At 43.9% G+C, this 26,983-nt stretch overlaps 1 protein-coding gene across 14 annotated transcripts in view; it reads right to left on the bottom strand.

Annotated features, from left to right (window-relative positions):
- SGCD (sarcoglycan delta) overlaps window positions 1–26,983 on the bottom strand; it is a 308,234-nt gene that overhangs the window by 14,674 nt on the left and 266,577 nt on the right. For all 14 annotated transcript variants that reach the window (XM_038150509.1, XM_038150498.1, XM_038150503.1 and 11 more), the window contains one exon: window positions 16,930–17,002. In XM_038150509.1, coding sequence (XP_038006437.1) covers window positions 16,930–17,002 — 73 coding nt within the window. The remainder of the gene's footprint in view (window positions 1–16,929; window positions 17,003–26,983) is intronic.

Here is a 26,983-nt window from a genome sequence, read left to right as displayed (position 1 = left end):
AGCCCAGAAGGAAGAATTCTCCCTAACACAGCAAATTGAAACAGACAAGTCTTTGCTGATTTTTCCTAGTATCCAAGCTTTCATTGGAAACTTCCTCACAGAATGCCCCCTCTGCTGCAGAGCACAGTCCTGAGCCATCACCTCCACAAGGAACTACACCAGATGGTCTTGGGAGGTGGGAATGCCCTCAGGTGCACAGATCTCACACCAAGTACTGCCCTTAAAAGAACTCAGTAGATTTATCTTGGGAACACAACAAGAGAAAGGAAACTGGACCTTAAAATCAACCTTAATTCTCCCTTTGCACTGCCAAGCAAAATAATAATAATAATAATAATAATAATAATAATAATAATAATAATAATAATAATAATAATAATAATGAAGAAACACTGCAAGAGAAAAAAAGGAATTATGGGTGGTTTTTATGGTCTTAGAAACCAAGAACGATCAAAGCTGCAAGGTGTAATCTTTTTTTCCTGGAATGCCTTGCTTTTTCTGAATTGCCTGCACACTCATGGCACTCTCAGCAGTCACATTAACACTATTGATTGTCTGCTTGGTAGGTAACAGGAGGAAAAATAAAACAAGTAAGAACTTAACTCTGTTCAGATTCCTCCAGTGCAGCTGGAACGTGGATAATTTTTTTATGGGTGATCATCACTTCTAAAACCTTCCCAGTGAAAATTCCTGCTGTGGTTTTCCTCTGTGTCAGTAACCAAAGCCACCTGGCCAGGCAGGGCAGGAGTTGGAGCCCTCCCAGCTCCTCAAAATGCTGGGATATTCCTGTTCTTTGAGGCAAAGGCTTTGAGAAATGTCTTCATTTCTACCTTCTAGAGCTGCCAACCCTCCAGGTTTGCAAGGGCTCCTTGCCAAGGCTGGCCTGTCACCCCCCTGGTGACAGCACTCCACCCCCATGGCCCAGCAGCCAGGAGTGGTTATCTCCAGCTCCAGAACAGGGAATCCAGTCCTCACTTGCTGGTCCCAAGGAAATAAGAACATTTGTTCTTATAAACCCAAGAAGAACGTTTGTTCTTATAGACCCAATAAAACCCAGATAATGGCTCCTGAGTCCCACCACAGGTCCCTCAACAGAAAGTGACCCTGGCTGAAAGAGGAACAGAGAGATAAACAGCTGCCTCTTACAAAACCTGGAAATTCCCAAATAATTATTTCTCTCTCTCTCAGACATTGAGTCCACTGCAGCTCTTCCCTCCACCTTATTCCAATTATTCTTGCAGTCCTTTATTTCCCCCTGTATTCTGCCATAGAGCAAGTCCCCAGGAGTAAACAACATTTGCTGTTACCCTGAAAATGCACATTTGCCATTTTTAGTTTACAGGTGATGACAGTAATGGAGTACCTAGGGCGAAACCACTGAAACCACAAAACCCCCAAACCAGAGTAAACATCCTCTGCTCTCCAAAAGAGTTCACTGAAACCACTTCATTCCAGCTGCTCCTGTGGTGGATGAGGCAGGAGCTGCAGAGAGCTGAGCTGCTCCAGTGGGAACTCAAGCTGCGTCAAGGGAAATAGAGCTTGGATATGAGCAAAAAGTTTTTTATGTGAAGAGTGATAAAGTTCTGGAAATGCCTGCCTGGGGAGGTGGTGGAGTCACCATCCCTGGATGTATTTAAGAAATGACTAGATGTGGCACTGGGTGCCATGGTTTAGTGGAGGTGTTAGGGCTGGGTTGGACTCCATGATCTTGAAGGTCTCTTCCAACCTAGTGATTCTGTGTGAATTCTGTGAATTTTGTGAACACCTGCCAGGGCTGCTGGCCACAGTTCTGCACCCATGGATGGGAGTGAAATGAAACCTGGGAAAGGTTTTATCCAGCAATACTGACTTCACTCCTAGCACACTTCCACATCAACCTGAGTGTCTTTATCTCTATAAAGGATATCTTCTAAAAGGCAGCCACATCCTGCCAGTCATGCTGCTTTAACTTTACTGCTCTAGTTAGAGGTGTAATGTGGGGAGAGCTTAAAGAGATATAACTGGACAGGTCTGTTTTAATTGTTCCCACCAGACCTGTGCTTCGTGACCTTGGACATCTGCAGAGCCATAAATATGAGCTTTGATTGCTGTTCCCATAGTGACTGGCAGGAGGAACACAGTGGAGTCTGGACTAGGATCGCTTCAAGCAGGCAAGCAGCAACTGGAAATCATTAAGTTCAGAGGCTCTGGGGACACTAATGTCACTGCAGGCCAGCCAACCTGGAAGATAAACATTGCTGGGCACTGTGAAAATGATTTTTCTATTTGCTTTCCACTGAGAGAGTGAACTAGGCTACACTTTAGGCACTAGGCTTGGCAAATGAGACCGTGAGCTCTTCTGAGGCAATTTTAACAGTGCCTTCTGCTGCTGGAGATGACAGAGCTACCAGTGGGTACTGTCAGGCTTGTGCTGAGAGCACTGACTGCTGAGGAGCAGAGCAGCAGGCATGGCTGATCCATGGGGAATGTTTCCACCTGCAGCAAGACACGAGAGGCTGAACACAAAGCTGCAGGCAGCAGGATTGTCCCTGCTCAGTGCCAAAGCCAGCCTGGCTCTTTCTGTACCATTCTGCGTTGTGCACTGATGGCTGTCAGGGGGTTTGGTGTGGAAATGAGGCACCTCTGGCATCCCACTCCACACGGATTCAGGGAGAGGAATGCAGACTGCCCTGCAGCATCCAGCTCTTACTGTCACTGGGCTGTCAAGACACAGAGCTCAAATAGCTCTAAACTCTGCTATTTCAATAGAAGGAATGGTAGAGTTTCAGAAAAACATGGGCACGTGCTGGTGGCCTGAGTTTGTATAAAAGCAGCTCAGGAATATTTGTATTGGCTGTGCTAGTGGCAGTTCTGCTTGCTCAGCAGCACAGGTGCTGGGGGCCTGTCCATCGTCGCAGCTTCCTCAACTCCCCAGGGCCCCACACATCACAGCAGAAGGGAAATCACACAAGGGCAAATACAGCATCACCAACAGATCCCTCCCTCAAAGTTACAACCCTCACAAACACAGCAGCTTCACCCTCTCTGTGAGTATATTCAGGTTTGGAATGGAAAATACCTCTTCTGTCAAGCAAGATAAATCAGTAATTACTCAGAAGGGAAGCAACACCAACTCTACCCATCCATACACTTTGTACACCCTCCGAACTCTCCAATTTACATATTTAAACTCTTCTGAGTTTGGCATCATCTCAACTTTAATGCCACCAGAAGACAGATAAGCCCATAAAGCAACAAGTCCAAGGTATCACTTCTCCCTTACTCACTACAGCACTTACACGTATTTGCATAGATCTGTTAAAAAAGCAGGGTAATGCTGACATGTTTTGAAGCCAAGATTACATGATTTTTTGAGAAGTTTGGTGGCATGCCACAGGGAGACACTGCACTGTTCTCATGGGATAATTGATCATCCCAGTCTCTTCTCCATGCCTCAGCCTTTCACTGAAAGTAGATCCCATCATTTTTCAAGTAGCTGAGTCAGATTTGCAAACTCTGCACATTCTTATACTGACCACAAGCACTTAAAGCATCAGCTATTTTATTTTTTCTGCATTTGGTTCCTCTATTTTTCTTTTTCTACTTTGTAGAAAATGCCAGAAATGTCCAATTCTTTTAAAAAAATTACCAGCTTGTAACCCCTCGATAATTTATACAGTATGGACAATCCTATTTGGAAAAATCAAGGATTAAAAATATTAATCTCTCAGGTACTCAAACATCTTCAGCTACTTTTTGAAATACAGACTAATAATAATTATTTTCTCCTCTGCTTTACTGTTAATCCATCTCTCAGAAAGTGCACTTCTTGAACTGTAGAAAATGACACTTTTAAGAAGAATTTTGCATTTTTCTGACTGCAGCAAACCATATGGAGAGTGGCTGACGGGTCCTGATGGATAACAAACACACCAGCAGCTTCCCAGAATACTTATCTCTGAAAAGAAGGGAGCTCTGCAGAAGTGGCCTGGATAGCTCCATAAATCAATGCCACACCATTAATTCCTGACAGACACTAAAAAATTAAGGGATGGTCAATTTTAAGTATTGGCCCTGCATAAGTCTTGCAGTTGTTCTTTCAGGAGGGCCATAATCTCCATGTGAGAAGCAAGAGAACCATTACAGTGGCTCTGCTGGAATTTCAATCTGGCTTTTGAAGGCAGATTTTGCTTTCCATTGCTTTAAAACTGCAGCCAGATGTTGCTTTTGTTTATATCGAGCTTTGTTTTTTTCCCCCTGGAAATTCAAACCAAAGGCAGCAATTATTTTGCTGTAGAATTGTTTATTGTAGGACAGTCCCTCTGGCAGGTTGGCCAGTGCTGGAACCTCCCACAGCCTGGCCAGACACTGAGGGAATTGTGCTTTGCTTCACTGGGCAAGTGGGAACTGGCATCCAGCTGGAGGAGAGCTTCCTCAAAGAGATGGTTATGAAACCAACACTCTCTTTGGTATTGCATGGACATTTTGACAGGCTGTGTGAGTCACAGAAACACTTTTCATGTGTCTCTGAGCACCTCTGCCTGCAGAGCTCCCATTTCCCTGGCAGTGATTCCCCTTTCAAGTCACATCAGCTCACAAGGTCTGATGCAACATCATTGGAAATGTGCATGTGTTTATCAGAGGTTACAGCATAAAATATGCAGGCACCTTCAAATATATTTCAGTCTGTGTCAGCAAGCAGAGTGACTGAATATATGTCAGAGGTTTATGATGAACTTTGAAGTGTCTTCATTTAAAAGGTAGCATCCTTTTTTTTATAGGCATCCTTTATTGCTTGATTTACTCTTTCTATCTGTAACTAACCTCTAGACTCATAGATTTAGACTCCTAGTGTGATGTTGTTGGAATGCTGTGCACCTCAGAGCTCTGCAAAACCTTCTGACAAATTCATTGCTTGGTCCTCTCTCAGTGTTCAGCACAATGCCAAGGGATGGAGAGATTAAATGGTGCCCTACTGCTCAACTGAGAACCCATAAAATCAACATATTTTGTGGGTGTTATGGAAAATTTGTCACATGCTAAGCAGGGAAGAACAGGAAAGGAACTAGGAGAGATTTAGTGTTCCATTTTCCATCTCTTTAGCAGTATTGCCCTTGATGTTTTCTTTAAGACTTTGTTGGGTTATTTTTGTAAAGGATTAAGCAGTGGTGGAGATGAGGAACTGAGCCTAAGTAAACAACCAAATACTCTCTTCTAGATAGAATCAATCTGATCCCACACAGACAAAACTGAGCATTTTTGGAAGTATGCAGGGCACAGATGGGCCAAGGCCCAGGCTAAAGCAGCTTCCAGGTCCCAGGGCTGAATTCAGGACCTGGGTTGTTTCCAGATGTGCAGTTCCTGTTTCCAGGTGTGCAGTTCCTGCAGGAACACGTGCAGTGTGGTTACACACAGTGTGGTTACACACAGTGTGACTGCAAGCACACATTTTCAATCACACCTTTTGAGCTGTTAGAGAGAGAATTTAATTTCAGAAACCTCAGGAAGCAATAATAATCTTTAACCTCTGGCATTGCAGGAGAAGGTACTGCATACTTCCTATAAAAATGAATAGCTTTCCATTAATATCTATTTATGCTGAAGCAAATTATACAGAATTGACCAAGGGACACAACGTGCTGTGAAGGGCCAACATCACCTTGTGACTTCATGGGAACTGTTCTTTGAATAAAGGCAAGCTCTGCCTGCAGAATTCACCCCATTATTAGAAACACCAACACCACAACGGCTACCCCACACTGCCAAAGCTTCTGTAGTTCAGAAAGCTTCATGAATTAATCCAGAGCCTGCAGGAGGATTTGCACCCACGGGTTTGGATTTGGAGAGGAACAGAGATGAACTGCCCAAATCTCCTGGCACTGTAAGCTGGGAATGGCTTTTTCCACTGTGCTTCGAGCACAGATCCTTCTGCTCCAGGGGAACAAGAATTGATGATCTGGTATTTAGAGGTCTGGAGGCTTTAGAAAGAAGCAAACAGCAGTTATGAAGGACTTCATTTTTGTACCCTAAGAGGCTCTGTCAGAAATGTCATTTGTTATTAATTAGAACTGTATGAACCAGAAAAGATCCTGTTAAAGTCAGTTTTCAACCCAGGGCACTCTGGGTTTCAACCTTTGGCTGAAAGCTCAGAACCTGTTCACAAGTTCCTGTGTGCTTTCTGGGTGATCCTTCTGGCAGCATTTGAATTTCCAAAATGGTTTAGAAAAAAGCCTCCCTCTTTAGACAGAGCTCCTCAGTTGATTCTTGTAAGATATCCTGTTTTTCTAAAGAGATTTTTATTGCAATATGAATTTATTACAAACCATTTCACATGCACACATTTTCAATCATACCTTTTGGGTCATATAAGAGAGAATTTAATTTCAGAAGCCTTAGGAAGCAATAATAATCTTTAACCTCTGGCATTGCAGGAGAAGATACTGCATATTTTCTATCAAAATAGACAGCTTTAATAACCTTCCATTAATATCCATTTATATTTATTACTCCTTCATTAAAGTTAAGACAGCAAATCCTTAATAAAAAACCCCTAAATTGACATTTTACTTTACTTCTTTCTCTGTCTTTTAAAATGCTAATACTTAAGGAAGTGGACAGGACATGACATATTTTTATCACTGCCACACACTTCAGCACTAGCAGTGTAAACTCTGTGTCTTGCTTTTTGCCCTTATTATATCAAATATAAGCAGATTTTCTCTGAGTTCACTGGCAGGGAACATCTCCTTAGAGCAGCACATCCCCTCATTATCCAGCCCTATCAGCTGTTCTCCAGCTCACCAGGAGACCATTTCCTCTCTGCTTTACAACCTCTTTTATGATCCTTGATGGCCCAAGTTTGGGGTTTTTCAGTTTACTTTCCTGCTTGATTCCCTTGTGCCACTTTATAACATGTCCTCAGCCAGCCTTCCTTAATGACATGAAACCAGGCAAGAAGGCAGAGAATGTGTTTTTCTTTTTGTTTTGCAAAAGGCAGGAGATAACTCATGAACTGAGGTCACCTCAACAGAGAACAGAGAATTGCAGCTGAGTTTCAGCTGGAGGAAGAATTGCCAGGAGGGTCCCAAGATCCCAACACCCATCCCTGTTTGCCTAAGCCAGGGCAAAGCTCCTCTCCTTCTGCACCTACTGCCCACACCCTGGGGTTTTTGCTCCTTCTTTCTGGAGAACTGCAGAGTATTTCTGTGTTTTTCAGGCTTTCCTGAGGCCACTCATCTGCTTTTGGGCTATTAATGGGGTGCAATCCCATTTCTGCTTCCTCATCTCCCACATGGCCCTGAAGCCACACAGCATCATGTGAAAGAAAAGCTTTTAAGGTTTTTTTTTTTTAAGGCTTCTTCTATCCAAGGATGTTCTTGTGCTGCTGAAGTGAAACAGGGCATTATTTTCCTTGCCAGCAAGGCTGTGTGTGTGTATTGGGGTGTGTATTTATAGATCTGGGACAGATGAAATGGTGGCTGCCACTTTGCCTTTGAAACCAATGCTCCACCTTTGACACGGTGCTTTCACAAGTAGGGCCCCAAAAATGCTCCTTTTTTACACTGAGTCGCTCCAACACCAGTTCAGCTGGGAGGCAGAGCAGGGACAGCCAGCTTCAGAGTTGTCAGCAGAACCTGGAAATGAGGCAGTGAAATCTGGAGAGGAGAAAGAGAACCCACCTGGCAGCACAAAGGAGCTTCTGCATTTCCATCTCCCCCCTCCACAGGACACAAGGTGCCAGATGGGTCAGTGACCTCCTCCAGGCCACACTGCTGAGCCCAGGAAGGGCAGGGCAGCCACAGCTGATGCTCACACATTGATAATGTGTTCTTATCACTCTAGATGAAGTAGAGACCAGGGGAGCAGCTATGGACTGTGCAGAGCTCTGCAAAGAATGGCCAGGTTTGGCTGCTGGTCATTTTTAGAAGAGATTCTCATGAACCACACACTGATTCCAAACAGCACTCCAGAGCTGGGAGTGACATTCCTTCAGTGTGAACTCAGCAATGCTACTTGGCCACAAATTATTACAATTCAAGACAGCCAGAGGTGCCCCAATAACCCAGGGGATAAATCCATACTGCAGAATACACAAGAGAAGCAGAGCAGTGGCAGTCACCACACATGAAAAAGATAAAATCAATTCATGTTGAAAGGACGTAGCTACTCCTGTTTGGCCTAAAGAAAGCAACTCTATTCCACATGAAACAAATTCAGAATAAAGATTCTGTAGGTATAGTGAACATTTGTCATTTCTCTTAATAAGTAGATATAAAATACTGCTTTCAAAAGAAGGACCCACTGTAGTTGTGGACACATATTTCCCCTCTCTTTAAGAAGGTTATGCAGCAGCTATTGATTCCTGACTACTGCCTAAAGTACAATTAGTGTATTTGTAAAAATGTCCTTTTTATTCACAGGGGACTTCTGTAGCTCCAAGTACCTCACTCAAACTAATAAACATTATTGCTGTGGCCCAGCCAAACCCTCTGGCACCAGCAAAGGGCAGCAGGAAACAAAACCCTGAGGAACTCTTCACCTGGGCAGTGAAGTGCCTGAACTGTCCTTCCCTATTTTGTACCAGGTTAATGAGAAGTCCGTGTTAAATGCCTCACTCTCAGGAAGCTGGTTGTGGACTGCTGCAGTTCAGCAGGTGAAATCCCAGCTGTGGCTCCTGTGCTGGGCTCAGCACAGTGGGAACAGGGAGCTCTGCCTGCAGACAGCTCCCAGGCTCCCAGGTGAAGCCATAGCAGGGAGATATTCCTTCTTAAAAGCAGGTACTGACTGCTGAGTAACGCAGGGATTTTTATTTCGCCCGCTTTGCTTTTCACTTGGGGTTTTAGAAATATGTGATGCACAGCTGGAGAGATGTATGAAGGGATAGAGAGAAATATTAAAGAAAACCAGGTATTTTTCTACCCAAAAGCAAACATGGTGCTCAGTGGATTACATTCCTCTCATTTCTTTAAGATAAGAACAGTGTTCAAAGGAAAATCTCCTTCTCTTCTGAGCTATTCAGTCATTTTGAATATGATTACATCCTAAATATCACAGTATTTGCAAGGGATTGGGATCACAGTGATAGGTAGGAAAGGTGCCTTCCTTGCCAACTTTCTATTTACTTCTGTATTTCATGCTCAATACCCTCAGTGCAAATAGCTCTATCTCAAGTACAAATGTTATGATAAAAGAATGGTTTTGGAGCCTTTCACAGAGTGTGACAAATGCAGGATCCCCGAGCAGCAGCACCAACTGATTCCTGCTGCAGCATCTCCTGACTGCCCTAAGGAACAGCAGCTCCAGCCAGGCTTTGCTGCAAGGAAAACATTGAAAAAAACCCCAACAGTTTCCTTGCCCATTTCTCTGGGTAGTTGTCTAATGATGCTCTTAGAGCACTTATGGCTGCAGGTGGTCAATAACCTGCAGACTTTCTTATAGCTGGCACCCCAAAAATGGTCCTCAGAGCCTGGAGCCCAGGTACTGCTGCCAGGGCACAGTGTCACTCCAGAGCATGGCAGTCCTCCTAAACCATCATCAAAATGTAAATCAAAGGCAACATTTCCTATAAACATCTGCATTCCAGAGGTCAAATGGTATTTTCATCATTTTCTATAAGACCTTCCAAAAATACCACCTCAGACTAGCCTACTTGACAGATACATCATGTTAGATGTGTCACCACTCCTTTTAATCAGTGTGGAGTCAATATTCAGTATTATATGAATAACTAATTAGTTTCACAACTTATTTCCACAGATGTCATTGCAAAATCTATCTGAGGAATGTCATCTGCACTTGAGAGAAGGACAAGCATTGTAATTAAGTATTAAGCCATCTCACCAGTGTGAGTCTGCCATGGAGTGTGAAACGGCTATAATTCACATTTTTAAGACCTTGCATTTATTAGCATCTATTTTCTACTCAAGGTTAGCAGTGTACTGCACAGAGAGTTAAAAAAAGCCAAACAAGATCACTTTTTTGTTATTCAAATGGATACATCTGCACATCTGACTGTACAGATTGGTCACATGGATGGGGTTTCTCTCAAGTCCCAGAGGATTTCTGGCTCACACACCTCTGTGAGCAGCACTCGAAGGTCAGATGGATGCTCTGATTATGGAGCAAGTGACATTCTGCTGTTGAAAGCTAATGACAAACCTGGGCACAACGCAGCTAGGCAGGATACAGATCTTGTACACAGCAAAAGTATTCAATCTGAGATAACAGCCAGCACTGACGATTAATATCTCCCAGAAAAAGACTTGGTTTGCATTAGGAATCCCCCACAGAATAAATGCAGAGAGAGAATAATGAACCCAGCTGTTGGGGTTTGCTCAGGGCCCAGGAAAAGTTAAACTGGTCTCTGTCTGGGGCCATTGCTCCAGTTGCAATTGTGCTGCTTCATTATGTGCAGAAAAAGATGAATCTTGAGTTCATCTTCCCACATCTTTTGGTGCATCAACCAGCAAACAAGAGGTTTCCCACTGCTCTCTATCCCATAGGCAATGCTGTTTGGCAGCAATTTCCTTTGGAAATCTGCCCTTTCCTTCCCCATTCTCGTTCCTGCTCTCACTTGAAGGGCCACGTAGCTCTGATGGAGTGTGCTGGCTCCTGCAGCCACACGTGCCAGCAGCACAGGGGACAGGGGGGTCTCTGGGAAGACCCCAGCACACACTGCAGGCTGCTTCACCACCAGTTCCAGCTGCTTTGCCTTTTTTCCCTGAATTTGTTTTTACTTCAGCAACAGACTGAGTCCAAAGCACCTTCCTGCCAAAGCTGCCTTCACCATCCATTAGTGCTCTGTGAAGAGGAACAGATGCCATCAGCAGCCCTGTGGACAGATGCCATCAGCAGCCCTGGGAACAGGGCAGAGCCCTGGTCTATCCAGCTGGGATCAGGGAACAGGGCAGAGCCCTGGTCTATCCAGCTGGGATCAGGGAACAGGGCAGAGCCCCGGTCTATCCAGCTGGGATCAGGGAACAGGGCAGAGACCTTGTTTATCCAGCTGGGATCAGGGAACAGGGCAGAGCCCTGGTCTATGCAGCTGGGATCGGGGAACAGGGCAGAGCCCTGGTCTATCCAGCTGGGATCGGGGAACAGGGCAGAGCCCTGGTTTATCCAGCTGGGATAAGGGAACAGGGCAGAGCCCTGGTCTATCCAGCTGGGATCAGGGAACAGGGCAGAGCCCTGGTCTATCCAGCTGGGATCAGGGAACAGGGCAGAGCCCTGGTTTATCCAGCTGGGATAAAGGAACAGGGCAGAGCCCTGGTCTATCCAGCTGGGATTGGGGAACAGGGCAGAGCCCTGGTCTATCCAGCTGGGATAAATCAGCACAGCCCCACTACCACCTCTGCATTTCCCTCCTGAGTAGCTCATCCAGACTGAGGCTTCACCCACCAAAAACAGGGAAGGAAAGGACACAAAGAGCTAAATCCACCCTTCCTGCTGCTGGGTGTGAAAGAGAGGAAGGCCATCAAGAGAAGGTTTGCTGGGGCAAGGAAAAAGAACAGTAACTGCCCTCTCCTTCTCTTTGCAGGAGAAATACTTGAACAGATGGAAAGCCCCAGCGATCAACTGCTTCCTTAACTCCAACCCTTACATCCAGTGGTATAAATACACCTTACTGCCCCCAGGAAGCTGTGGAAAGGCTGCCTTTGGCTTGGGAGGGCTGTGCTTGTCTTTTGTAAGAGACAAACAGGCAGCAGATTTGAAGGGACGTCAACAGGACAAAATACTAAAGCAAAGTGGCTGCAAAATCAGCGTGAATTCTGCTCTGGGAAAGGCTCTCCAACAGCAAGAGTTTCAGGAAGCCTCAGCTGCCATGGGAAAAATGTTATATCAGATGTGGTGTCCTCAGCCAGAAAATGAGGTGATGAGGATTCAAAAGCAGCTCACCAAAGGGCTCTGAAATTAGCCTGAAGTTTAGAAACCAGCAACCTGGTGTCTCCTTTTAGTTGTGTATGAATAGGTTTGTGTTGGCTGTAGTGGAGGTGGCTGTACACATTCAACCTGTCTGAAAGTACCTGAAAATCGTTATATTTGCTACAGTGTGAGGGTAAGCTTGCCCCAAGTAAATTTGTTGTCTTTTAAGCTGGTAGGACTATCAAAATTATTTGGATTGCACTGGTATAACAGAGAAATAAATTGCATCCCTGCTGGTAACACAATCAGAAAATAACACCAGCACTGTACAAGGGTTCAGTGGTCATCTCCCCCTTGCTGACACCTCACAGGAATCCACAAGTGTTCACTGTGAAAGAAACAGTGTTTCAGTATCCCATATTACTCTCTATAAATGACTTTAATTTCTCACCAATTGCTTCCTCTTTTATACCATTCATTTTTTGCATTTCCTCTAATTTTTCTGCTCTTAATCATTATTAATGGGATTAGTTTCAGACAGAAATATTAATTTTGTACCTACTTATCTATGGTGCCTTGCAGAACACAGCTGACAAAAATCTTGACTTGGTAAAAATTCCTGTTTTTCAAAATGAGTATTGTTATGTTAGCTCAGCACTGTATTTAAATTGTTTTTTGTTACAATAGGTCTCACTTGGACTATTTGGATAGTTCAGTACTCTACGTGGTGAGGTGGAATTGCACTAATAAAATCAAGCAGCAAGCACATTTCATCTGCCATTTCGTGCTTTCAGTGCTTCATAATTAACTTTAGCCAAAAATTACCCCTTTAAGCCCAAGGGATTAATTCTCCCTTAACTATATTTGTGCATTACAGAAAAAACAGTCATCCCTTGGCTTCCTGGCCTTGGATGAGCAATTTACTGCATTTTCAACCTACAATATCTGTGGATGAATTCCAGGTGTGTGCTTGCCCCTCATGGAGTGAATTTCATGCTGTCTGACTTCGTTTTATTTAACTCTGGGAACAGAAATACCCTAGAGCAGGTTTCCAAGCTGCAGCACGACCTGGACATTGGTACTGAAGGCAGCTCTGCCCCAACCCCACCCTGTCCCCAGCCTGCAGCACTTGGCACTTTAACAGCACCCTCCTGAGACTTTTATCTTCTATTTCATCACCCACCTTTTAATCCCTTCTCCTCAAACTATTTCCTTCTTCCTTATTCACTGGCTAGTCCAGCCTTTATCCCTCACCTCTGCAGAGTGCTGATCTGCTGTTTGATGGACAATTTCTGTTTGCATCTCTGGCATGTATTTGTTTTTTGGAGGAATGTAAATAGAAAAAGGCAGGTGATTCCTGCCAATGTCAAGGAGAGGTTCTCAAGGCAGCCTCTTGACAAGTCACTTGGGCGCTACTCAAATAATCCAGTGAGAAAAGGTCATATTGAATCCAACTTTTATACATAAGCAACCACATTACCATATGTCAAAGTCACCAACTGCTTTAAAAAGCATCAATGCAGATGAGTACAAATATTTCAATGTCCAAACAAATCTCTCAAGCCCTCCCCCTAAACTATTTTGGGACGATACCAGATGGCAATGCTAAACATCCCAAGTATTTAAAATTAATTTGGATTTGTTTGCTTTCCTTTTTACAGTTTTGGACCAGTTTACAACCAAATGAACAACAGCAAACACATTCAGGAGTCTACAATTACCTTAAATATGTAAAAACATGAAGAAGTTCACGAAAATAAATCAAAAATTTGTCAACCCTCTCTAGTTTTTAGGTCACTATTAAAGAATATTCTAGAACCTAGGAAGGAAACACGAGCTGTTAATTACACCCTGCATTAAACAAGACATTAATGAGCTCTGGCATTCCTACCACAGTGGACACTGAGCAGGAATGTCTTAGGGCTCCTGAGTTTGTCTGCAGCAAAGTCCAGTGCTGGCTCAAAGCACAAAAACAATTCCTGGAGCCTTGAGAGGGGCTCAGCATGTCAGGAAAAGGCTGTGCACACATTCCCACTGGGATTCCCTCCTAAACCACCGCAAAGGTGTTTTACAAAGGACACTGAGCCAAGAGGATCACCAGGATGAGGAGCACCTGAAAGAGCAGCTGATTCAGAGCTGAGTGATGAGAACCATTCCTCAGCCACATGGACAGAAAGCCTGGTGAGAACAAGGGTCCTGTCACCTGGAGAGTGTCAGCTGTGGTGACACACAGGTGTGACTGCAGGCCTTGGGGACGTGAGTGGCACGTCCTGTCTGTCCTGCCCGGGAATCAGTCTGTCTGTCCAGGAGAGGAGGAAGGCAAGGAGGACATCCAGCTGTCCTGACTCCCAGGTGTGACAGGAGCAGCTGGTCTCCTCTCTTTGTGACAGCTGCCACTCATTTTGGAATCTGACAAAAGAAGAGGAGTGGGCGCTGACAAGAGCAAAGGGAGAAACCTCCAATGGATCATAATCCTGCTTTAGGGTAAAGATGGAGGCTGGTGGTGCCTGGCGGCACCTGCAGCAGCTGAACGTGCACTTTCCACCTGAGAACTTCAGCCTAAGCAGGAAAGAAAACACTATTTATTGCAGAAAAAGGTCTTTTAGAGGCAAGCCAGCTACTGAGTGTGTGATTTCACTGCTGCTTCCCCAGCAATGTGTGACAGCTCAGGGCCCATCTCATCCAGCCTTATTTCACTGCAGCATCTTTGTAAATAGGCAAAAAGGACACCTTATGCCCACAGTCTGCTATCAAAATAGGAAGGAACCACAAAACCTCCCCTCAGAGTAAGATTATTTTCACTATTAACTCTGTACTGCCCCCAAAAGGCACCGTTTTGCCTAAGAAGCAGCCAGTGATCCAACATCTAGTGAGAGATGGATGGATCTTGGTCTGGGGAGCAGCAGAACATTTGTTCTTGGAAAACCCTGCTTTCCCTACATACTACCACCACTGGCTCTTTTCTCCTCAGGATGCTGTAAAAACATTTACTTTTGCCAAGATAAACCTGTCAAAAGGACACAAAGTATTTTAGCACTTTCTGGGACTTTTTTCCCTGCAGGTAAATTCTATTCAGTACTTTTCCTAAAACAAACAAACAAACAGAAAAACCCCAAAAAACCCCACGAGATTTGGTAAATTCTATTCAATAATTTTCCTTAAAAAATACAAAAACCCCAACAGATTTTAAAGGATTTTTTTCACTCAGTCCACTAATTTAAAAGGAAATCAGTTACCTAACAGCTCTCCACATAAAACAAGTGAAATAATAACATGAATTTAAAGCAGATCAAATATACTGAATCAATCCCTTGCAGGGATACTGCCATTAATTCATTTCAATTTCATTTAGCTTAATTCAGTTTGGAACAGAAGCATAGTCAATCAGGTTAAGGCTCTTTCAATTCACATTTTTCCCCTCCAATACCACATCCTACATTTATTTGGATTTTTTCCTCCCATCCCATTTTAGAAAAGTCTTAAATCATCACAAACTTGGACCTAACTCACATCTCTTGTGCACTACTCAAGACCTGGTTTTGTAAATTTGGGTTCTTGTAAATTTTGGAGATGCTATTGGGTATTTTAACCATGATCCTGCAGGTTTTGTTTTGGTTTTTTGTTTGTTTGTTTTGTTTTTTGTGGGTTTTTTGTTTTTGTTTTTGGTTTTTTTTGTTTTTTTTTTAAAGGAAAATGTCAGTAAACACGGGCTGTGCCAAAAAGCCTTTGTCACCTGGAGGTCACCCAGAAATCCATTTGCTGGTGCCTTTGCTTGGCTTTCCCAGGGAAATGGAGAGCCTTGCCCCCATCACTCCCAGCCCCCACATCTCCTTTCCCCACACCAGCCCCTGCCCTGCCAGCTGCATGTCACAGGGAGTAAAGACCACATTTCCTCTTTTTTAAAAGGAAGCAGACCCAAACTGGGAAAACCACGAGGCAGGGTTAAAGTCTCTGCCTGGAGGAAGAGAACAAACCATCCTAACAAACCCAATCACGCCCCCACTGCTCCTGCTGTCTGACAGATGATGCCCAGAGTGGGAAATTGGAACAATTAGGGGGTTTCCTGGGGGAAACTGAAAGGTAGAGACAGACCCATGGGAAGGCAGGTGGGATACTCTTCATCTTGCCTGGTGACCTAGCTGGGCCATAATTATCCCTGGTATCAGAGCAGGGGATCCATGAGAGCTGCTCTCTCTCAGCCCCCTGCATCTGCAGTACATCAACAGCACTCGTGCTCAACTTCAGCTGGCTCAGGATTGCTCCATCCCCAGCACTTTCCAGCAAAGGAGAGTTGGCAACCCAAAATTTAAGGACAAAATGTCCTTCTGCTTTTTTTTTAAATTGTTTTTATTTTTATATTTCTCTCTCTCTCTCTCTTTCAAAGGAGGGATAATTTGAGTATGGAGGCAAACCCCTACAGCACTCTTGGTCAGAAGATATCAGGAGATTCAGTCAATAATTTTTTAGGCCACATGATTAGTATCTTTCCAGAGACTCATCATTCAAGTTAACCTGTAGGGCCACACTTTTTAATTATTTTGAAAAATAAAGTAAATGTAACACCTGACCTCAGCTTGAGGGCAGAGCTGGCTCCCAGGAGCTGTGCTGTTTATTGCCCCATGGCACAAAGCTGTCAGCAAGTGGCATCTCTGCAAGTGTCAGCAGTTACACATGTGCACAGCTGTGCCCTGTGTAGGTCAGGGAGGGTTTGCAATTCTGCACGTCAGATAATGCTGAGAGCATTATCCTTTTGCCTGCTGCTACTCCCTGTGATCCAGCACAGCCTTCAGCACCTCCCTGTACAACCAGGAAAAGATAACTCTATTTTTTTTCCCAAATGCCGAGCCCAGGGTATGCAGAGCACATTAAAGAGCAGAAATGCTGCTCTCATGACCTGTGATTGCCTTTAATTTGGTCATATCACATGTAAATATGGCAGGTCCCTTCTCTTCCATGGCATCCTCTCTTGTGATGCCTTCCAAAGAGAATTCCCAAGCTCTTATGCAAAAGCAGAAATGATGCCCAGCAGTAAGCACAACTCCAACAAGGCTCCACTGAGTTACCATTAAACCATATTCCAAAGTTTACCTTAGTTCCTTGAAGGGGTCTGCCCTGACATTGGGAGTTTCTATAGATTTAGGGAACACTGTGCCTTCTGCTCCTGAAATCACAAAACAAAACAGAAGACAAATCGTAAACATTATAAGCTGTTATCAGGGGAGTGATTGTCAAATCATACCTAGGTGCAATTTAACCCACTGCCTGACCCCGTGTCTTTCTTGCACATCCCTTCTGTCCCCAGAAAAGCCAGACCTTGTTCATCTGCAATGGGTAGCCTTGACTGCTCGTGGGGTTTGCCTGTAAAATGCACTCGTGGCTGGAAAAGTAGGTGCTTGCACCCCGACCTGGGCAGAGTCTGCTGATCCAGCTGATGAGGGAGCTCGGAAAAGGCACCCTTTGCTAACCAGGCATCTAAACCAGTTGCATCCCTCATGGAAGAACCTGGATGCATGTCACAACATCATTTCTTTTGCTGGGCTCTCAGAGGTACTCAAGGACAAAAAGCAGATTTTGACTCGATCCCTGCAAGCACCTCTCCAGTCAGGCTGTGCTCCTGCCTGGGGAAAAGGAGGGAGGTGCACCCTTATGCAGGGCAGCACCAGCAGACCCTGCCCCAGTCCCAGCCTGGCCACCAGTTCAATGTGTGACCCAGAAATTATTTCACTTCTGCTCATTCCCCCTTCTCTCAGAGACAATGGGGAAGCTGCACCGCCCCATTTGCTGACTGGCTTTAGACCTGGGAACTGCTAGGTACTACAAACAGCTTGTCTGAGTTCCAGAACACTTCAATCCTCTTCATGGCCACCTGCATAGCCCAGTTGGGCCATTTCACCCAACCATCAATGAACCAGGTCCATATTTTGTGATCAACCCCTGCCCTCTCTTCTCTAGAAAGAAATGCTCTCCTCACATCACTGCTGTGAGCCAAAGCCCTGCCACCCTCTGGCAACCCTTTCCACTGACTGTTCTCATTTAAAATGTGCATCTCATCTGAAATGGTCCCATTTCATCTTTCAGCCAGTGAATCTTCTCCAGTCCTCGTGTGCCAACCAGCCTTGCATGAGGAGACTTTAGTCAGACACTGATGGTGACCCAACTCCCCCAACATGCTCTGATTCTCTGAGAACTTCTGGGCTTTCTGAATCAATCACTGTGAAGCAAACCCTCTGGACTTCTCACTGCTTTATTTTTCCTGAACCTGTTCTACTTTTAAAATACTCTGTTGGAGCACAGGAGTCCCCAGGTGCTGTCACTGACACTCTGCTGCAGAACATCACGTTCCTGCTCCCACTGAAACTTCCAATTAAAACACAGCTGAGAGTGGCACTAACTGCCTCTCCCACAGAGTGTGTGCACTATAAATTAATGTTCCTGTTCTCCAATATGTAGCTGCCAAACCAATGAGCAAGTATGACCTATATTCTTAAATTCAAACCTGTGGTCTTGCCTTCAGACACACTGTGAACAATTAGTTACTCTTTACCTGCAGTCATCAGAGCAATTTCAGTGTCAGCATGCAGACAGTGCTGGTGGCATTTTTTTATTTCTTTAGATTTTAGTCTGATAAAGTTATTGGTGCAGACTACAGATCCTGATGAAAACTTTTACATGTACAGTTTGAGAGCACTCCTAACAGATGCTATTGTAACTGTTCCCTGTGTGCAGTTTGAAAGTCATCATTACAGAGTAACAGATGTTCTGAGATAGTCCAAAACATGTCAAGACAACATCCTGCTGTAACTGCTGCCCTAAGTGAGAAACACCTACAACAGCAGTATGACTACACTTTCTTTGCACTGAAATAAATTAAGTAAGCTGCACCAATGTGTTAAAAAAAAAAGAAAAAAAAAACCAGAATGAAAACAAGCACTGTAACATTTATTAAAAAATTACCCAACTCTTTTTAACCCAGAAAAAAACCAAAGTAAGCTCAAAGATGATAAAAGCAGCCTAAAGTTTAAAGGTTTATACTTGGGGATGAAGCTGATCCTATGGCACAATACAGATACTGAGCTTTTAACTTTCCCATAAGCTTTCATTGTTACACGTTGTCATAAGCAGCTGTAACTTGCCAACCATGAAGGTTGTTTACTATCAGATCTGTCCTCTCTCAACAGTTTCCAAATGATTTAAATCTCTGCTTTATCCAACACAATTGCCTTGGCTCTTGGCTTTGCAGTGAAATGTAGCAAAACATCAAGCCTGCTCTTATCTGCATAATAGAACAGTGATTTTTGAGGGGAGGAGAATGAGGAGGTGCAGCTGGAGAGATGCACCCAGATATTCTTGTACCCTTTCCACCCACATGGCTTAAACGGTGACTTTATGCTGGGCATTTTAATTAATTTTTAGACACCTTAACGCAGATACTCAAGTCATGCAAACTCAAAATAACTACCTGCCTGTAACCAGAAGTGCTTGCAGAATAAGGACAAACTTGAACTTCTTTCTAAACTTGGGGTTTTCCAGACTTTCATTTTTTAGATTAAATGCAGGAAGCAACTTTGGAAACAAGGTCAATGAAAATCCCAATGTAGTCATTTCAAGATGGTTGAAAATGAAAAGAGCTGGGTATTTGTTCTTCCATTTTCTTCTTTTCCCTTCCCTACACAGTTCTCAAAGCCTCTTTTTCTGTCTCCCTTCTTGCCAGATCCATTAAGAAGTCCCTCATGCACTGGGAACAGGAATGAGATTTCCAAACCCTTCTGTTTCTCTCCTTTGATCCGAATTTGAAGTGAATGCTACCTGTCTTGATAAGGCTTTCTGCCTTGACTGTATAATTCATATTCTTCTTTAATAACACAGAACCTCCCAAAGGGCCACCTGTCTCTGTCACTGAGCAGGACACCAGCCACGAGGGGATGCTGAGGGGCCAGGACTGAGACATCCTTCCCTTGGCTCTGGCTGTCAGCAGCTGAGGGCCCCTTGAGTGGGCAGAGAAAGTTTATCAGAAACACTGATAAACTTCCCTCACCTCACCTAATCCTCATCCTCACCTAATCCTCATCCTAAACATCCCCTTTCTGTAGCAGGGGGCCGAGGGATGATTTAAATACTCCGGGGAAGTCCTCCCTGTGGTTTCACCCCATTGCCTGAGGATTTCACTAAAGAACCTTCCTCTTCTTTCTGTGCTATTGGGAATTTTCTGGATCTCACACATGCCCCCTCCCTCCAGCCCCCTCTAGACTGTAGAGTCTCAATCTCTGCCTGGGGGATCAGCAGCCCTGAGGGGAAAAACTGCCTTGGACTAATTCAGCTCCCCTGGACATTTGTGCCAAAGTTTGGCTTTTGGCCACCGTGGAAGTCCCCAGCCAGGCTCTGACAGCATCAGAGTTGGATGGTGTTGAAAGTGAAGGCTGGAGGAAGTGACTTCATTCAGTGGTTTTAGAATCACAGAATCACTGGTGTTGGAAAAGACTCTGAAGATCATGGAATCCAACTGTGACTCAAGGCTTTGGCAAAAAAAGGAAGGAAAGTTTGAGGGAAATGTGCTGTTGTCACTGAATTGGGCTATTCCAGCTCTGCTGAAGGAATCTGGGATGTTAAGGAGTAATAAATGATTTAAAATATGAAGTCCAAAGTCATGTGCTTAGAAAGCAGTAAAAATTTCTTCTACATGTTGGAGGTTTCCAAGATGTAATATCCCTGGATAAAAGGTGAATGCTGCTCATGATTCATGGCAGTGTGACAGAGTCAAAGGGAAGGCAAACACAACATTAAACTGAAAGGCAAGAAGCAAGTCTAACAGGAACACACACACACAAAAAAAAGGAATCCACATTATTTTAAGAATCATCAGTGAATCTTCAAACTACTGTGTGCCCCCCCTGCTCATCCCCAGAGAGGAAAAACTGTCATGACTGCACTAACAGAAATCTGTCTGTCCTATAAAAGAAGCCTGGAAGGAGCTGGCTGTGTAGCTGAGCAGCATGGTGTGCTGAGGAAGGACACTCATGCTGTGCATAAATACATCAGGAGGGTAACTAACACCAAGGGAGAAGAACCACTGGCTCAAGGCCAATGTTTATATGAGCACCAGTGCTTACATGAGCAGCAGTAAACTGGTCCTGACTCTACTTGGGAAGGAAAGTGAGGGTTTTCTAGCCAAAAGAGGAGCTGCAATGGGAGCAGCTTTTCAGTTAGATGGGGAAGAAAATATGACAGCTCTGAGAAATGCCTGACTGGAAGATCTGGTGTCCCAGAACCAAGGGGCAGTATTTTCAGGAGCAGTAATTTCCTTCTAGTCTTGCATTCCTCTAGTCTTATTTTCACTGTCCTCTACCTGAGAAATGGTGGGTTTTGGCAAATGGTATTAACAAACAGCTCCAACATTTCAAGAATCAGCTGCTACAATCTCCTTTTCAATCAAAGCTGCTTTATCCCTCTTTCTCTTTTACTGAGTAAAAAGCCAATGTAACCTACATTTATTATTGTACAACACAGCTTCTGTTTCCTGAATTATCTGTTATTAAAACATTTTCTATCTGCCACGAAAACTGCATATAGAAAATCTCTATTTCATTGCAAAGTACTAATTTTTTTTTTTCTCCATCATATGAGACTCTCTGCTGCTGCTAAGGGTAACTTATGTGCAATCAGCCAAAGACAGAAGAAAACAATAATATCATTAGGATTTAAACACACTGTACTGTACATCCCTAGGCAATAAATTATTCTTTCTCACAGTATTATATCAGAGAGGCTTCTATTATACTGATTCCCTCTTCTGACACTGTGTAATTTACCACCGATAAATGTTCATAAACAGTTTGACTGAAAAATCCATAAAGCCATTTCAGCTTTATTTTAAGTCCCATTTAATGTCCCTCAAAAATGATTTCATCAATGTGTTTCCATTAGCTGGTTCTCTGCCCAATAACTTAATTCCATACAATCAGTCAGGAACTTATGCACCATATGACAGGATCTACCTGAAGAATTCTGAAACACCGTAAAGATTCACTCAGAGAGTTTTTGGGGTTTTTGGCTTTTTTCCCCTCTTGCAGTGCATAAGGTGTGGGGTGTCAAAGACCACTGTATGTGTTCACTTCATCCAAGAACACAAAGCAAGAGTCTCATGGCAAGAGAACATTTCCAGTCCAGTTTTAGGGTTTGGAAGTGGAGGAGCACAAATGCCCCAGGAAAGAAGCAAATCTCAGCTGGAAGGTGCATCTTAACCAGCAACAGCTCCAAAAAGAGGAGCACAGGAATCTGTGTTCAGCTTCTCCAGCTGCCTCCTGCTTTCCCTGCGTGCTGCAGAACTGCCTGAGCTGCATGACACTGTCCTGGCACCTTCCCTGGTGCTCCCTCTGGCCAGCTGGGACCCAGCCCCTGTGCCAAGACACTGATCACATCCCCCTCCTTCTGCACAAAACCTGCTCTGGGCTTCCCCTGCTCTCTGCCGGAAGAGAGAGAAGAGGAGCCCAAATAAAATGCAATGAGAGGTTTTTTTAGACTAATAATTGATGCTCCTGCTGTCTGGGGTAGCTGGCAATCAGCTGAACAGCTCTTGGGGCTGAACAGAATGCAGGGAGACATCAGGTTTCCACTCAGGTGCAGATACACCCGATCAGCTATTTCCCACTTTCCTTTTTATTTTCATTTCTTTCCCACCCTGTATTTTTTTACTGATAATTACAGACCTGCAGCACACCTTTAGTGCTGTATATCACAGCTTCCAAATGAAAGTGGGGTCTCAGAGGCCTGAGATGAACCTGGTGATTAAGTTTGCCTTAGTCCACCTTCTCTTTAGTGTCTGCAGGACTGTGCAAATGAGGGGCAAAGGAGAAGGATTTGCTGTGATTTTTTTCTAGCCGAAGTCAAGAGGCAATGTATAGTGTGCTGCTGGTTTCCATAAACTACTTTTATTCCCACTATTATTGATCAGGACACATTCAGCAATTTGTTCATGAAAACACCCATCTGAGGAGGTTCTCTGCTCTGCAGGTCTCATCAGGATAATATGTGACAGTCTCAGAAAGTGTGTGCAAACAGATGCCCAGGAAGTAAATCCAATACAATGCAGGTAAAAATTATTTGTGACTGCTTCTTCTAATTCCAAGCTTTAAAAGCCTTATTCATCCTTAATTTATGTTTTTAAATGGGTGAGCATAGTAATTGCTGTTGCTCCCCTTGAATCCCATTAAATCTGAAATCAATAAGAGCTCTATTTCAGGGTCCAATAATAGCCTGGTTAGGTTAAGCCAGTGCATTGAAAAAATGCCATGAAGCTTCATTCACGTTTCTTTCCAGGATCCTATAAAAATAGCTCATTGCAAAGGTCTGTCTGTCTTCCTTTTTTGTCTAAGCGTTGGGCAGCTGTTCTTTTAAGGGCAATCAAAAATTCCTGAATAATAAGGGCAATAATGAGATCATGCGCAGCATCAACAAAGTGTTTATAATAAAAAATGTAATATAATTTTTAAAAAAATGGATTCTAGTTCTCATTACAGATTATTTTTAGCCCTTGGTCTTGGCACTGTATGCACACAGGGAGTGAGCCAAGCCTCAGGCACTGGGCTGTGGCTAAGTTAGGCCAGACAGGAGCTCCTTGTGACTCCAGCCCTGCTGGGTGGATGAGAAAAATTCTCTGACTCAGAGTCCCAAGGAATCAATGGAGCCTGGGTTTTAAGCTGGAAAACTTGCAAGCAATGAGATGAGCTGCAAGCCCAGAGAGGAGCAAGTGGGTCATCAGTGATGTATGTGCCTGTAGTCACACCTTCTCCAACAGCCTCCCTGCCACAGCTCATTCATCTGAGGATACAAAGAGAAGAACAGAACAGAGCAGACGGGCTTGCACCCAAACTGAGAACAGACAGGTAGAAAGGTTGCTACAACTTATGTTGACCTCTAGATATTTCGTTCTTGACTAGTTTTGGGGTCCTTCAACACTTTTCCTGCAGCTCAACAATAGCATTGTCATCACTGAATTCCTTTGAAGCTCTTCTCAGCATTCTTGTGCAAAGTTGCAAAGGAACCCAGGGGAGCACCTGAAGTGGGAATACACCATGGAAATTTATCATGGAGAATATTGCGTGAGCTTCAAACAGATCAGCTGGGGAGGACACTTAGGAAATAAAATATAAATCTGCCACACTTTTAAACTTGATTTCAGTGTTTGGTAAGTGTACAGTATGTTTCTTTCATAATCCTTGTGACATTTAATCAATATTAATCTGATGGTGGATGATTCCTCTCTCTCCTTAAACAGGATTAAGGGAACACAATCTGAACACACATTTCAGCCTGGACTCGAAGCCTATACACTTTACATAAATGCTATCCTTTCAGCCTGGAACGTACTTTAAGTAAAAGCAAACACAAAGAAAACTCCTCAGTATCTCTTTCTCTCAACACAGCTTGTTCTTGCCAATAAAAAGACAAATTTGCAATCTGGGTGAGTGGATTTTGAAAAAGGAGAGCAATGTAAAGTTGGGTTTGCCATTAAAAAGAATGGAAAACAGCATCACACCTATTGCCCTTAAAGCATGGGAGCTATCAGAAGTATGCATTCAAGAATTGGTACTTTTAATTTCTTCCCTTGCAGAATGGGAGAAATACTTTATTTGAAAGAAAACATCCAACAATTGCATCTCAACCTCTGGGGGAAAAAACAAAAAAAACCTTAAACCCACCCAATTCAACTAAATCACGTTTCTTTTCTATACAGCTTTTAAATTCTCTGTCACTGGTGATTACCAGTTAAATCACTTTGTGACCCTGGCTTCTTCATGGATACAACAACAGCACGATTCCTAGCTGAGAGAAAAACAAAAAAAAAAAAAGAATTTTCTTGTGGCTTTAACCACTGAGAGTAAACATATGTTTTTGCCCTCCACTGCTCCTTAATTTTGCTAAACATACTTTTTTCCCATAATCACAGCTCTGCAACGAGCTGAAGGAAATCTGACAGAATGGCTCTGCCACAACTGAGAGCTAGAGACAGAGGAGGCACTTTCCAGCCTGGCTAGTGCCCCTGCTAAACCCCGCTACCTTCATTTGTCAGCACATTTCCCTGCTCCCCTCGTTTTATTCCCTTTCCTGCAGCACCAACCACCACGACAGCTTGGCAATTGCTCCAGGACTGCATTAGTGCTGCTGCCTAATTACCTGTGGGCAGGGAGCTCTGAGGATTGCAGCTGCTTCCTAGAGAAGTTCATATATCTCCAGCAAAAGGTCAAATGCCTGTCCCCGCCGGCTGGGGCTCATTCCTTTCTCTGGCTGAGAGCACAGAAGGAGCTCAGAAGCAGCCTAAGCAAGCTGGAGCTTATTTGCAACTGGGAGAACTGGGAAAGGGCTGTGGCCCCAATCTGATGGTGCAGTTTGGTCCAGAGGCACAGCAAGGCATCCCAGTGAGGTATCCCAGAGAAGTTCCCCGTCCTTTGGGTTAACAGCACCTTCCCCTCCATTGCCTTTGTAAAGGAAAAGGATGAGAGTAGGAAAACGTCTCAGTTTCATAAGGCATGAGTATTGCAGCACCAGGGCTCCTTTCATAAGGCTGCTTACAGACCTGTAGCAAGGACATGTTTTTCAGGGCAATGCCCAAAATCCACACTACAAAGATTGAAGCTTGGCATTTGCCCTCAGGCATACGGCTGCAGCAGACTCAGTGGTGAGACCAGAAAGCTCCATTTCTTCTCTGGGTCAGGCCTGATTTCAACATTTGGCTACCAGAGTTGTTCCCTCTGCCACCAACACATCAGCAAAATGCCATTTGGAAATGATAATGGCTGCTGTAAAGGGCAACCGTGCATGTTCTGATCCATAAATAATCGCTGCTGAAGAAGGGTACATGCTGTAAAAATGGGTGGTAGTTCCTGGAAACTGTTACATTTCTAGCTTACCCCACCCTCTGAAATGACTGATACCAGTCAAATACCTCTGTGGATTATTTAATGAAATAGAACTACTCTTGCAGTCATTAAAGTTATCCTGCTGTAACTACTGCAGCAAGTAAAAGCTGAAAAGGACATGCCAAGAAGTCCCTAAAAGTTTAATAAGGAGGAAATGTGAGCAGAGTTCTCTAACCAGGCTGGTGCTGCAGCCTCAGCTCTGCAGGGCTCCTCCCAGATCAAGCTAATATTAATACATGGAACCCTGAGAGTGTTGTAGATGGGAAGCTTAAGGAGGCTGGGGAAGCTTACACAGATGTGTGTAGCTCACTAACATCCACCTTAAATCCTGTTCTCCTCTTGACCAAAGTGAAGGATGTTATTGCAAAGGCTTTTTTAACCCTTCCATGAGTAACAAGCCACAGCACCTTGTGTTCTACAAATGCAGACCAGGTCCCCAACAACAGCTCCAACACTGCCATTTAAAAGAGCTCTCTCCCGTCACAAGAGTCACAGAATGACAGAATGATTTGCCCTGGAATGGACATTAAAGGTCATTTTGTTTCAATTTCTTTGTCACAGGCAGGGACATCTTCCACTAGACCAGGTTGCTCTGAGTTCCATCCAACCTGAATGGGGCACCCACAGCTTCTCTGGGCAGCCCATTCCAGTGCCTCACCACCCTCACAGTATCTCATTTTTTATTATATCTAATCTAAATCTAACTTCTTTCAGTTTAAAGCCATTCCTCTTCCTCCTGTCACTGCATGCTCTTGTAAATAGCCATGCACTCCTGGACCACACTGCTTTTATTGTTGGTTTTCCTCCACTAAATCCTCTAAACTCCTTAAAAACAGCTCATAAATAAAATGCTGGAAATGTGCCTTGGATTTAATTACTCCAAAATTATTAATAAATTTGCAATAACCTTTCAACAGCTGATTCCTCTTTCCAGGTGCATTCCCAGACAGCTGGAGAGAAACTTGAACAAAAAAAAAAAAATGTTCCCAAACTAACAGTCCTAAAAGTCTAAGCTGTGGTCAGCATTGACATGCTCCTCATGGTTCACTGCCCAAAGGGGGCTGGCTTCAGTGGAAAAGAAGCTACAAGGTAGAAATGGAACTAATGGCTAATTATTTGACAGGAAGGTTGGGAAAGGTTGGTGAGATCAAAGGTGCTTTTAAATCAGCCATGGTGCTGGGCTGGCTCACACTGCTCCTGCAGTCTTTATTCTGGGAGATGAAAGGCAT

This window comes from Motacilla alba, chromosome 13 (genome assembly GCF_015832195.1).
Source record: "Motacilla alba alba isolate MOTALB_02 chromosome 13, Motacilla_alba_V1.0_pri, whole genome shotgun sequence".
Lineage (NCBI taxonomy): Eukaryota > Metazoa > Chordata > Aves > Passeriformes > Motacillidae > Motacilla > Motacilla alba.
This window is presented reverse-complemented; position numbering and strand designations above follow the sequence as displayed.